This window comes from Glossina fuscipes, unplaced genomic scaffold, assembly GCF_014805625.2.
Source record: "Glossina fuscipes isolate IAEA_lab_2018 unplaced genomic scaffold, Yale_Gfus_2 2, whole genome shotgun sequence".
Classification (NCBI taxonomy): Eukaryota; Metazoa; Arthropoda; class Insecta; order Diptera; family Glossinidae; genus Glossina; species Glossina fuscipes.
This window is the reverse complement of record NW_023998416.1, coordinates 34,902,888-34,915,656: the sequence shown is the minus strand read 5'-3', so window position 1 is coordinate 34,915,656 and position 12,769 is coordinate 34,902,888. Positions and strand designations below refer to the sequence as shown.

Genomic DNA, 12,769 nt, shown 5'->3' with positions numbered 1-12,769 from the left:
CTTTGCTAATTAGCATCATCGCGTTTATACATTGTTTTTGATAATTTCGATTTATGTTTTTTTTCCTTTCTTTCTTTAGTAACCCTAATGTTTACATTACTTATTACTATTGCTTATGCATTCAAAAAGCTCCTCATGCGTGACGCACGAATGCTGCCAAGTAATAAAAAATATAAATATATGAAGTGGGGGAGTTTTGCCGACGGCTTTGCAATTAACATAAAGTATTACATTCTTTCTGTAATCAGCATAGAGTATTACGTTCATTCTGTAAATAGCAGAAAATTTAGCTTCTGTTTTGTTTAATTTGATAATAAAAATATAGAGGGCTGATACAATGAGGCGTAATTCCTATTATAATAAATTGATATAATACATTACAGTTTGGTCATTGTGAATCCCATCCCAAGCTTTTTGCTTTCGTTTGACCATATAATAAGCAGCTTCGATATACGTCTTTATTTTTTACTGTATATGGCAAGTATTCGATTAGTTTATTCTGGCATCTCTCTAAGAAGTGAAAAGAGTTTGTAAATTATAAAAAATTTTATGTTTGTGATTTACATTGAATATAATTTATGGACTTTTCAATGCAAGAGAAAATTATAAAAGTATTCTTACTTATGTATTCCATAAGTTATAAGAAACTTCATTATGTAGCCGTTAAGGTTAAGTAAAAAATAATTGTCTAAGCTGCTGGTTGGTTCGTTCGATTCGTTTGTAGTATAGAAAAAATTCCAAATAAAAGATTTGTTCATGCAACTGAAATAACAAAGACAAAGATATTAACAAATAAGATTTATTGCAGAAATATTTAATCAACTTTAGTAGCAAAAAAAAAATTAGCAGAGCATGGCGTCCTCTATGTTGTCGGCAGAAGCGGGCAACAAGATGCCTGCGATTACGACTAACGATGATGCATTAGCTTCGAATTCTCGTATATGTGCTAATGATCCAGATTTTGCTATGATTTGCGCCTTTCTACAAAAATTTTATAAAGACTTGTGCTTAGATTTACCCAATTTCAGTCAACTACAAGAATGGCTGACCAGAACAGATGAAGGTATGTTCGTATATATGAAATTGCAAGTTTTATGAGTAGTTTTTCAAAGACATAAATTTAGTTTCTTGCCAATTACGAGATCTGCATATAAAACTTCTAAGAAAAACTCGTAAAACCGTACATGAAAAAAGTTGGGAATCAGCGTTAAGCAAGTTTTGTTTCACGTATTCCGCCCAAGACGCCTGGGAAATTGAACGGTTTGGATACAAAAACTCTAGTATAAAAGTGAAATTGAGGATACTAAGGGTAATGATTACTATTACAGTAAATGATTTATATGAATCCACTTTAAAAAATGTAAATATGTAAATTTGAATTGCAGGAGCTACTTGAAAGCCAATTTGAGCGCAACGCGAAATTTCGGGCTAAAATTCTTTCTTTTAGTGCGGACTCTTTAAGATTACAACCTATAGGGCGTGATCGATTAGGTCATGCCTATTGGGTAACACAGGATGGTGATTGCAATATACGTATCTATCAAGAGCATTTGGACGAAGAGATCTGGCATCTGGTAGCCACAAATCGTATGGAGTTTGCAAACTTGATTACACGTCTTAAGGCAAATGAAGTAGTTTTACCATCAGCAAATATTGGCATAGTAGATGAAGACACAAATAGCAACAGCAGTGTTGTTGTAAATAAAAGGTCAAATACTTCAGATGAGCAAGATGATTCACAAGAATGTGATCGAAAAATTCCAAATTTACGTATAAAATTAAATACTAAGAAGAAAGAAAAGCAGGAAACTGATATGGAGAACACAATAATGAGGGATGAAAAACAATCCACGGAGGAAAATTGCAAATTACTTGTCGAAAACGGAGAAATTAGTGCGGGAAGCGAACACAAAAAGCCTAATAAACCTGTCGAAGACACTGCTAATGAAATTGAATTATCCAGTTGTAATATGAAAGTAAAGGTAGTTAATTTTTATTTAATCATATATTTTAATCGGAAAGTTTGCTTCACAGTCTTTGGTTGTATTGCAAACGAAGCGGAAACTGGACTTGCCTGAAAGACTCACCTGTAGTAGCATTGATAAAAGAAGCACGAGCAGTTGTGTAGATACTTCTCAGCTTGTTAAAGAAAACAATCAAAATAATACTCCGAAAAAACCATGGTCTTCTGGAGTTGATAAGTCTGAAAAGAAACGCAGCAATTACGATGATGAACATATCAAAGAGGTTTTGGAAGATTCTTCAAATTGTGAAGAGGAAGAGGTAGATGAAGAAGACATGGACTCTGCAGCTGCAGAAGAAGATGAAAATGAAGAAAAGGAGATCGAACCCTTTGACGACAATGACGAAAACATTTTAAGTGAAGAAATTGAAGATCCTATAATACAAATTCAGGGTTCTGGCTCTGGCAAAGAATGTGACGTGGGAAATGTGTGGTTGGCTGCAGTTTTACCACGTATGGAGTCTGAGAATAATTATTTGTCGTTTGTAGGAGAAGCAATAGAAGAAGAATTTTTTTATGTGTATGTAGAAGGATCTGGAATCGATTGTTTAGTAGGAAATGAAAAGGGCAACGAAGACTTAGCACCTTCAAATACCCCGCTGTTTACAAAGGAGTCTTCGCCATCAAGTAATACTTTAACTGCTGGCACTCTTTCAAATCTTGACGCGACAATTTGCCTAAAACCAAACAGCCTTGAAAGCCCTACTCATATTGCACAAGAGTCCACTGAAGTTAAACCACAAGTAGCTGAAATTCATAGTGACCAGCACAGTAGTGCAAAAATAAATAGTGACCTTAAATGTACCGCAGCAGAGAGCAATAATGCCGAAGAAAATAAAAATTGTGGGATGACTCCTTCGCTTCCAACAGAAACAAGAAAAGACGATTTTTTTAAAGATCCCAAACACTCCCAAGAGAAATGCGAAAGCTCTGAAAAAATATCGACGAACGAAGCTAAGGTAAAAGAATTGATAGAAGAAAAAAAAACTGAGGAACCTGGCCTGACCGAGAAGAATGCAGATAGCATTTCTGAAGAACACACTAATTACATTGAAGTAAAAGTTAACGTTGAACAGGATCAATTAAAAAGTTTCCATCCGCATGTAAAACCGAGTAGTCCGACGGAAACAATAAGTGAAACCGAAGTTATCGAAACAAAAAAGTCTGCACTAGAATCTCTTAAAAAAGAACTCAGAGAGTGCAAACAAAAGTCCTTAGAAAATAACATTCAATCATTAAAAGAAATTAGTATGCCAAATGCTAGCAAGCCTGTAGCGTGGAATCGTAAAAGGCGTTTTAACGAGTTTACTTCTTTGCAAAATTCACGTCCATCCAATTCTGAAAGTGAAATTGAGATCAACTCTGAAAACTTGGAGGATGTGGCTCAGGAATCTCAAGCGGGGGAAGAGCTCGCTGTAGGAGGAAAAAGACTAAAAATGCGCCTTAAGCAGATAAATCCCGAAATTCGTAAGAAGATTGAAGCGCAAAAAGACGCAGCTAATGAAGAAACAACATCATCCAGTAGTGGAGAAGAAGACTCCCGAAGTCGACGTAAAATTATATCGCCTAAAAAACACTTTCAAAAAAATGAGGACGCCTCTTTAAGCACATCTACAAGCAGAAGCCCTGGACAGGCAGACACAGAAGTCTTAAAAAAAGTAGAAGATGAAATAATTTCCAACGCAGCTACGAATGCTGTTCCCAAAGCTGCTCAGATCATCACCAAATCCGCCAGGCCTTCGTTGGCGGAAATTATCGAAAAAAAACTGAAAAGGAGTTGTAGACGGGCAGATGTTAGTGTGACGACTGATGTAACGAAGATTGAAAACGTAAACCCTTCAAATATGCTTCCGTCTAAAGATTGTCCCATCTTACAGCCTTTAAAGAAAAATCTTTTAACTCAATTACGACAAAAAGAAAAAGAAAGTGATGATGAGACTATTCCCAGAAGACGTACAACTAGTGATAGTTCGAATGCAAAGACCGCAGTTGAAAACATCACAGATGCTACAGAAGCAGATTGTAAAGAGGACAATTTTGCACTTAGCATACAACGGGAGACGTCTGAGAATCAAAAAAGATTGAATAACAATGCAAACGCCCTGCAGGAAGAATTTCATGAAAAGGATGTTTCGAAAGAAGAGCGTAGTCACAACGCAGAACGCAAATGCATTAACTTCAAATCAGATCTTGAAGAACTTCCGGAAGATGTTAAGAAAGAAAGTGCAAGCGATGTTAAAAAAAAAGAACCAAGTCATGTAAAAAAAGGGGTTCCTTTTGATTCGCAAACGTCTGTATCTAGTAGAAGATCTGGCAGGCGTGGTGGTACAAATATTATTTACGCAGAATTACCACAACCTAAAAGAACGCGTAATGGTTCCAGAAACGTCAACAAAACGCCATCGAAAATTCTAAAAGGTGATCTCCCATCGAAACAAATGAAGACAGAATCTAATGAAATCAATAAGGAAGTAAAGGACAAGAAGAGCGAATCCTCTAATGTAGTAAAATGTCTGCTGTCAACGAAAGGGGAGGACACGGTAAAGCAAAAGAAAGATCAAAGTGATTCTGTGCTTTTAAAACTTTCAAATAAAACGCCTACCATCCCGGCTGATAAAAAACCAGCAATTTCTACAAATAAAGCGCTAACAATTTCTGCTAATAAAACGCCAAAAAACTCGATCATGGCAACAACTCCTATTAATAAAGCGGCGCTGGTGGTTGTCACTCGTGGAAAAGGTTCACGTAAAAAGCGTGAGGTCGATACTACCAACATTATTGAATCTACGGACGCAGAAACTCCTGTCCGTCAGTCGAGGCGAATTGCACAACAAAAAATTCGGGAAGAAGCGGAACGTCGGAAGCTAGAAGAAATTGCTTTGAGAACTATGAAACAAGAACTGAAGAAGAAGAAAAAAGCTGAAAAGCAATCGGATCCCACAGTTATTGAACCATCTGAACCATCGTCAGATTCTGAGCAAAGTTCAGTTGAGACGAAGAAGAAACGGCCTAGAAAGAAATTGCCCGGCAAAAATGGCAGTTGGTCATCTGATTCAGAAGAACAGGAGGAACCCGATGAGGAAGATGACGAAGACCCACCTCATTATGAGACGGATCCCGGTTCACCTCTTTTCAAATCTGATCACGAATTTTCGCCGGAATCGGATCTTGAAGATGAAACCCAAATTGTCCCCATGAAGCGAGCACGCACAGCGCGAAAGGAAGATGAGGAGAAGGATGAAGAAGAATCTTGTCAGCAATGTGGCAAGTCTGATCATCCCGAATGGATACTCCTTTGTGACAAATGTGACAAGGGGTACCATTGCTCGTGTTTATCACCCGTTCTTTTTTATATTCCTGAAGGGGATTGGTATTGCCCGCCGTGTCAGCAAGATCAGCTAATAGAAGCATTAGAAAAACATTTAAAAGAGTTCGATAGTTTTGTAGACCAGAAGAGAAAAGACGATGAGGAAGAAAAACGTTTAGCCAATGAAGAATCTAAATATTCAGAAAAAAGTTCTGACGTAAACGAGGAGAATAGCAAAAGTAAATTTCTGTCGTCGAAAATCTTTAATGATATCAAATCTAGTCGTGTACGAAAACAAGCTACGGCTAGGGCGGACCGGCATAGAAGGCGCACTAAACGTTCCTCCAGCGAATCGGAAAGTGAATCGAAAAGCCGATCGCCAACAAGTACGAATTCTAAGAGTAATTCTTCATCTTCTACCTACTCTGACAGTGACAATGAACCCATTTATAAACTACGCAAACGGCGACAAATAAATGTTAGTTATCGACTCAATGAATACGATGACCTTATTAATTCTGCCTTGAAAAAAGAAATGGATGAAGCTGCCGGAGCTGGAAACCTGGGACGAGGTAAAGATATTACAACTATTATAGAAGCGGACAAAGAAGAAAAAGCTCGACAAAGACTGTTGGAAAACCAAGTGTCGTCAAAGGGAATTTTGACAGAGGGGGAAAATTTAAATTTAAACGATGGCGAAAGTGTTTCGAAAGCAGGGGAAGTCAATAATACTTGCCAAAGTAACGAAAAAGATAGTGAAGACGAGCCAACAAAACGAAAAGCAAACTTGAAACAAACTTTGAAGAAAAAATCTCGTAAGCTGACAACGTTAGATGTTAGTTCTGAAGACGACGGTTCCGATGAAGATTTTAAAACATCTTCTTTTGATGATGAGGAAGAAGACGAAGATACTACAAATTCTACATCAACAGATAGTGATTCGATTCTAGAGATATACAGACGACGTGGAAATGGTAAAAAGAAGCGTAGAGCCGCACGCCGTTCTATGCGAGAGCGGCGAAAAGATCGTAAGTTTATTATAGATGAAAGTGATGATGAAGACGATGACGGTCGACCTTCTACACTAAAAAAGAAACGAAGAGATGATTCGGATTACACCGAAACTGAAGTTGATGACGATTATCTTTCTGAATTATCAGAAAATATCGATAGCGCCGAATTGTGTGATGATACAACATCAGAAGATTCTGATGGAGCCTGGCGACCAAACAAACGTAAGAAACAGCGTAAAATGAACCATACCGCACGAAAATCACCAAAACTTAAAAAACCGCTTGTGAAAAAACAGAAAAAGATTGAATATTCTGACGATGACGTAACTGAATCCGAAGAAGAAGAAGAAATCGAAGAAGGAAAGGGTTCTGGCAAACAACCTCGTTCACAAATACCAAAGACAATCGACACGACTCCGAAGAGTAACACTAAAGTTAAAGGTAAAATTACGGTTTCAAAAGTTAAAAAGAAATCGAAGGCTTCAGACGAAGATCTTAGTTTTAGTGATAGTGGTGACAGCACAAGACGAACACGCGGTAGACGTTATGCCTACATTGAAGACTTTGACGACGAAAGCTCAGACGGTGGCATTAAGCCAGGTGTGCAAAGACCAGATACACCACCTGAAGAACGTGAAAAATTTATAAAACGGCAAGAAGAAATAAAACGTATGTTAGCAGAAAAAAATGCGGAGGGTGCAAAACTGGCCGCTACTCCGCGTCTAACCCCCATTAAAACTCATTCTGAAAAGGATAAACGGTCGCCTTCGAAAATATCTGATTCTTTGTCAACCGTTCCAATATCTGTAATTAGGCAGGCAAAAGCGCTTGACATTGATTACCTGCAGCGAAAGGGAGAACATTTGGATGACCTTGAAAATGATGTTGATGATGTTGATGACTTTGACGACGCTGACCTACCCGATGACTTACCTGACGACATGGATGAAGATGCAATTGCACGTATGGTTGAAGAAGAGGAAGAATTTAACGCTTCCGCTTCCCGCGATTTACCAGCTCCTGATGAAGTTTTGAAGACACCCTCCGGAAATAAACCCAAAACCAAAGATATGGAGAAGGCAACGGGTACATCTATAATACCGGTTTCCTCAGTGGGAACAGTTTTGCCATCAGGCTTACAGGAACCTGTAAGAAAAAGGCTACCAATGCCTACCATTTATCCACCATTGTTGCGACATCAGTTCCCGTTACATTGTACTAGTATTCCTACTTCACAAATAATACAGCGTTCACACGCTGGTCCACCGTCGCATTTACTGCAGAGCGCTTTATCAGCGCCTTTATCACAACCACTACAACGTAACTATACGTCTCAACCACCGACATCGCATCTACATTTGACAGATCGCCTATCCCATACTACGCCAATTGCGTCGCTAACTTCGCAAGTTTTAGGTGGTAGAACGTCTACACCAAACGTCCCTTTAAAATTGACGTCTATGTCGGAAATAGCTTCAACGCAAACCAAGTTAGCAACCCTTTCCAATCAGCCAGAGTCCGTAACAATAAATGATCCAAAACCTCGAGGTCGACGGAAGAAAATAACTCCGCTAAGAGACCCATTACAAAAACAACAAATTGCTGCAGCAGTTACCGCAGCCAATTCTGCGAGCGGTTCTACCGATAAATTAGGTCCCACTTGTGAGTTATCAACTACGCTCACATCAATTCCATCAAGCGTTATTAAAAGTGGTCCGCCCGCTCCCAATCCCATACAACCAAGCGTTATAACAAGTTTATCACATTTCTCCCATTCTATTGCAACTAACAGGTCTGTGGGTTCACCTTATTCAACTCCAGAAGGTAAAACTACATTTGTTAGTTGTAAATAAGTTGATTAGTTTCAATTTAATTTCAGCCTTTTACGCAGCTCGGTCAACGCTTGGCGTAGGACGTCATCGGGGTGGCCCGCCAAACTTATTACCGCCTCATCCTAATGTAAGACCAACATACGGACCACCTCCGCCCTTAAGAGGGTCGGCAACTGGTCTAAGTCATTCCACGTCAAGTGGTGCAAGCAATATTCGACCACGATTTGCCACACCATCTTCATTGAGTGGAAGAGACCACCAACTATCTACATTTATTGGTTCATCCCCAAGGCCGCCAGCGCCTAATTTAAATCCTCCTTATAGGTAAAGAAAATGTTTGCCCCCAAGGTCATGTCCAATTCGTTTTTTGTTTAATTAATTTCAGACAACAGATCTATGGAAATCCTAATTATGGGCCACGTGTACATTCTCCTGCAAGTAATTTAAAACGAGCTCTTCCTCCTTCCCATGGAGCGGAGTATTCAACTACTTCGCGTAAGCTTCTAGAAAAATGTTTCTTTCCACTTAATACGCTTGTTTTTGTATCAATTTTTTAGGTGTGTTTCCGCCTTATGTATACTACCCCCCACCTCCCCCACTAACAACACCGATTCAATCGCAACCACAAACATCCGCTTCGACTCAAATGAAACAAACTCCGATTCCGATATCATCTTCAACATCTGTCATAGTTGCAGCTCCTCCTTCTGCTTCTCTCTCACCTACAACTATCGGCACATCTGATTCTTCTACCATAACCCCAAAAAAAGTAACTACATCCAAATCGCGATCACCAACAGACAATCCTGGTGAAAATAAATCACTAATTGATTCACCCAAGAAGTTAACAACTTTGGAGAGCTATAAAAACTCTAGCATAAAATCTCCTTTACCTGTAGATGACGAATCGTCCGGTTCTAGAAGTCCCATCATTCATCAGGACCCAACCGAGTGCTCTTCTTCACCGCTGACAGTATCCGATAGTGCAAATACGGCCCAACAACACTCCGAGGATGGAGAAGGAAAAGCTAGTGAATTTAGCGGCCTGGTGAGCTACTTTAGTTCTCAACATAGCGATTATAACACATAACAGTTCCAAGCCGCTTAAGATATTTTGCCCAGTATGCAAAATGCACTATACATTGAAAAGCTTTAAAGGAAATTCAAAATCAATCCTTTATTGTAGTTATAAGATTAACTTATACACGAAATTATTTTGACGGATATTAGAAAGTTTGTCAACGATTGTGTGTACGATACTTTAAAGCTCCTGAAATTATGCAGAAATATTAGTTTGCAATACCGCGATGAGAAATTCGATTAAATATGAACCTTCGTGCAACCGAGATCCGGTTAAATATATACCTTTTAATTATTATATTTATTTTTTTTTTAAAGTTAATTTGCTTTTTGGTATAATAATGTATTTTTTTCATAACATATACAATTACATATATTATTTTTTACAAGCATACATTCGTAGTTTAGTTTGTAATTGTAATTGTGTAGTACTCATTCGTACATTAATATTTCCATTATATATTCATAAACGAATTTGCTCCTATGTTGCGTCAATACACAGCTTATCTAAATTTTTTGTTTTTTTTTTTTCTTAAGTAGTAAATGCTATTTTGAATTATTTGTACTACTTTCGTAGGAAATCTTGTTTGAAAACTTTTAATAACTTACTACTTATATCGTGCATTCAAAAAAATGTATATCCACATTATAGTAACAAATGTTGTAATGACTGTTTAAACGATATATATGTATATATATATATATATCTATAGAAAAACGTTTTTAAATGTCTGTTATTTTCGAAATTTGTTTTATCAATATGATATACTAGAGAAAGAGTGTGGAACTCACAGTTGCAACCTGAACTGCGTGTGTGTGTCATATATATATATTTATTTGAAAAATATATATGTATATATGTACGATGAAGGCATGGATTAGATCAGAAAGAATACACATATTTCATAGTTTCAGCGGGAACAAAGCGTAAATAGCAGTGTACATCGAAAGGTTTACAGTTTGTCTATAGAACGTAACTATTTTAAATTTCATGTATATACGTGTTTCTTTCTAAAATTAGTTCATTCATTCTACACATATTTCTACATACGTTGCATTGAAATTTCTTTGTGTTTTGAACTTTATTATTCCCTAAACGGATCGTGTCCACATCTTCAATTAGTCCCAAAAAAAAAAAATAAAACTACAAATTTTAGCCATAAAGTTGTTTTCATAACCATCTTCCGAGAAGTAGCAAAGTCCGAAAATTATTTGCCGTTATTTTATTTTACCGCTACTAACATTATTTTAATTGTAAATTATAATACAAAGAAAAAAGAATAAAAAACAATGCACAATAACTTTTCCTTCTCTAATTGCGCAAAACAGGAATAAATTGATTTTGTTGGTTATAGGTTTTATAAATAGCTTTCTTGATCTTCTGATGCTTTTCTCGCATTTCAAAATTCATTCATTATCTAATTTGATAACATGCAGTTGACTGAACGCTTAAACTAAGCACTGGGCATCGACGCCAGCTTTCTTATTCAACGTCCATAAATTACAGTCAGCAAAGTGCTGTGAATTTTTAAATTTTTGATTTTCAGTTAAAACTTCAATTTATTGACTGAGACCGTAGTCCAAGTGACGGCATTGATACTATCGACGAGCATGATCGGTTGTAAGTTACTAGCGCAAATCCACTTAGAGTCTGTATGGTCTTATTATACGCGCTTTGCCCAAAAAAAAAAAATTCCCACCACGTTGCTTAGCTAGGCGAATCGATAATGTTCGCACCGATCGCAAAGCAACGAGTGATTGCTTAACTTTTTTGTTCCAATTGCTTTAAAGTCTCTTGTCTTTGTTGTTCGGCTGCTACATTATTGGATAAATAAGGAATAATAACTAGCTTCTTCAAGCTATTACTTGCAATAAATTCGAGATACGTACAAGCAATAAACTATTGGAAATGTTTCTTAATGATGAGCGGCAGCCTCTTTAGCTTTCTGATCGGCGCAGGCTTTCTCATTTTCAGGCGGGTCCACTACAGACAAGACATTTGATTGATGTTACCTTTATTTAAAACACATATCACGCCCGTTGAACACAAACCTAGTTTACTCATTTTATAAAATATACGAACGCATACTTTATGAAACTATAATAAATATAATAATAATAACAATAATAAATATATAAACGATTAATAAAATTTCTCACTAATGTTTTTCCCCGGTTGGTCCTAATTAACAAAACGTTTCATATAAAACCTAATAAATTAATTTTCGCGCTTAAGTTCCTCACATTCGTTTTTCGGATGGGTGCTTTCTTCCCTCAACGCCAATACTTGGTCAATCATTGCTTTTTCGCGGCGTTTAAGTTCCTCACATTCCTTTTCAAGCGGATGATTTCTTTCCATGTAGTCACTTGCTGACCTGTGTGATTCTCTATCCCTAGGTTATTATTTAGATTATCTATCTTTAGGTTATTATTTAATTGTGCGTGTCTTTGTAGCTCTCGCTCGTATGCCTAAAAAATCCGACAAAATCGATTCTGCTTCATCCTTCGTATTTTCGCTCGAAACCGACATTCCAATGTTCCGATCATCCTGTTTCTTTTGCGCCTTTTATTTTCTGTACGTAGAGATTAGGCGAAAACGTACACATCCATAGAGAGGGTGGGGCTCATGCCTTTTTTTTTGGCTCTTGAGAGCTTTTTTAAATGTCGTAGTTTTTTCTTCGCTACCGGAAACTGGCACTTCCTCATCGACGTTTTGGTGTAACTCTGACGGCAGCTGCTCCCAAGCTGTCATTTTCCCTTGTGTTGCAGATGACGCCGTGTTTTCTAGAGCTTGTCGCAAATATTGATTGAGGTATTCGTAGAACTTTCATTGTAATAATAAGATAAAGTAATGATATCTTATATATAATAAATAATAAAAATATATAATAACAATAATAAAATATAAATAAGATAATAAGTGATAAAATTGATGAAGTTAAATGATGAACCTGAGAAAGGCTAACTAAAGACAGTATTATAATGAGCACAGAAAAATTATGAAATTCGATATACCGTTGCATGGACCCTTATCGACATTTCACTTTTTTAAAATTGATTCGGAAAATGACGCTCAATCGTATGATGCGTGAAAAGCGATAAATCTTTCCGTTGCGTAGGCATTTATCAAATTATTCAAGAAATTCTTCTTTAACGATTGCTTTCAATAATTCATATAATAATTTCAACAAGAAAGTTCTATTCGGTGGAGGCCGCATCTCGCATATCCACCACCTGCTTTTCGTATTCTGCTTTCCAAGCTCTTTTATTTGATACTCATAACGGTGGTATTATTAAGAAAAAAATAATCGCGGTGTCTATCGGTATTCATTTTAGAAGCAACCCATTTTTAGGCAGATAATATGTCTTCATTTAAGGAGTGTACAAGAATGTTTTAAACATTCTCTCCTGTTTGCCCTATGATAAATGAACATAAATGCAATTACTCACAACTTTGTGTGGGCATGGCCGATTGTTTCCATTTTTGGACGTAAAGAGTAGATTGTTTCGTAAA

At 37.1% G+C, this 12,769-nt stretch overlaps 1 protein-coding gene across 4 annotated transcripts; it reads left to right on the top strand.

The window, feature by feature from the left end:
* Nucleotides 1-495: 495 nt before the first annotated feature.
* On the top strand, nt 496-11,337 carry LOC119633105. Of its 4 annotated transcripts, XM_038026349.1 has the most exons (8): nt 496-673; nt 809-1,063; nt 1,125-1,309; nt 1,386-1,982; nt 2,035-8,167; nt 8,223-8,499; nt 8,561-8,670; nt 8,733-11,337. In XM_038026349.1, the coding sequence occupies exons 2-8, from the start codon at nt 853-855 to the stop codon at nt 9,263-9,265; spliced, it is 8,046 nt and encodes a 2,681-aa protein (XP_037882277.1). In that variant the 5' UTR covers nt 496-673; nt 809-852; the 3' UTR covers nt 9,266-11,337. The 4 variants fall into 4 exon arrangements, with proteins under 4 accessions (XP_037882277.1, XP_037882278.1, XP_037882279.1 ...); XM_038026350.1 differs by having other exon boundaries at nt 496-1,063; nt 1,386-1,976; XM_038026351.1 differs by having other exon boundaries at nt 496-1,063; nt 2,059-8,167.
* Nucleotides 11,338-12,769: the final 1,432 nt, after the last annotated feature.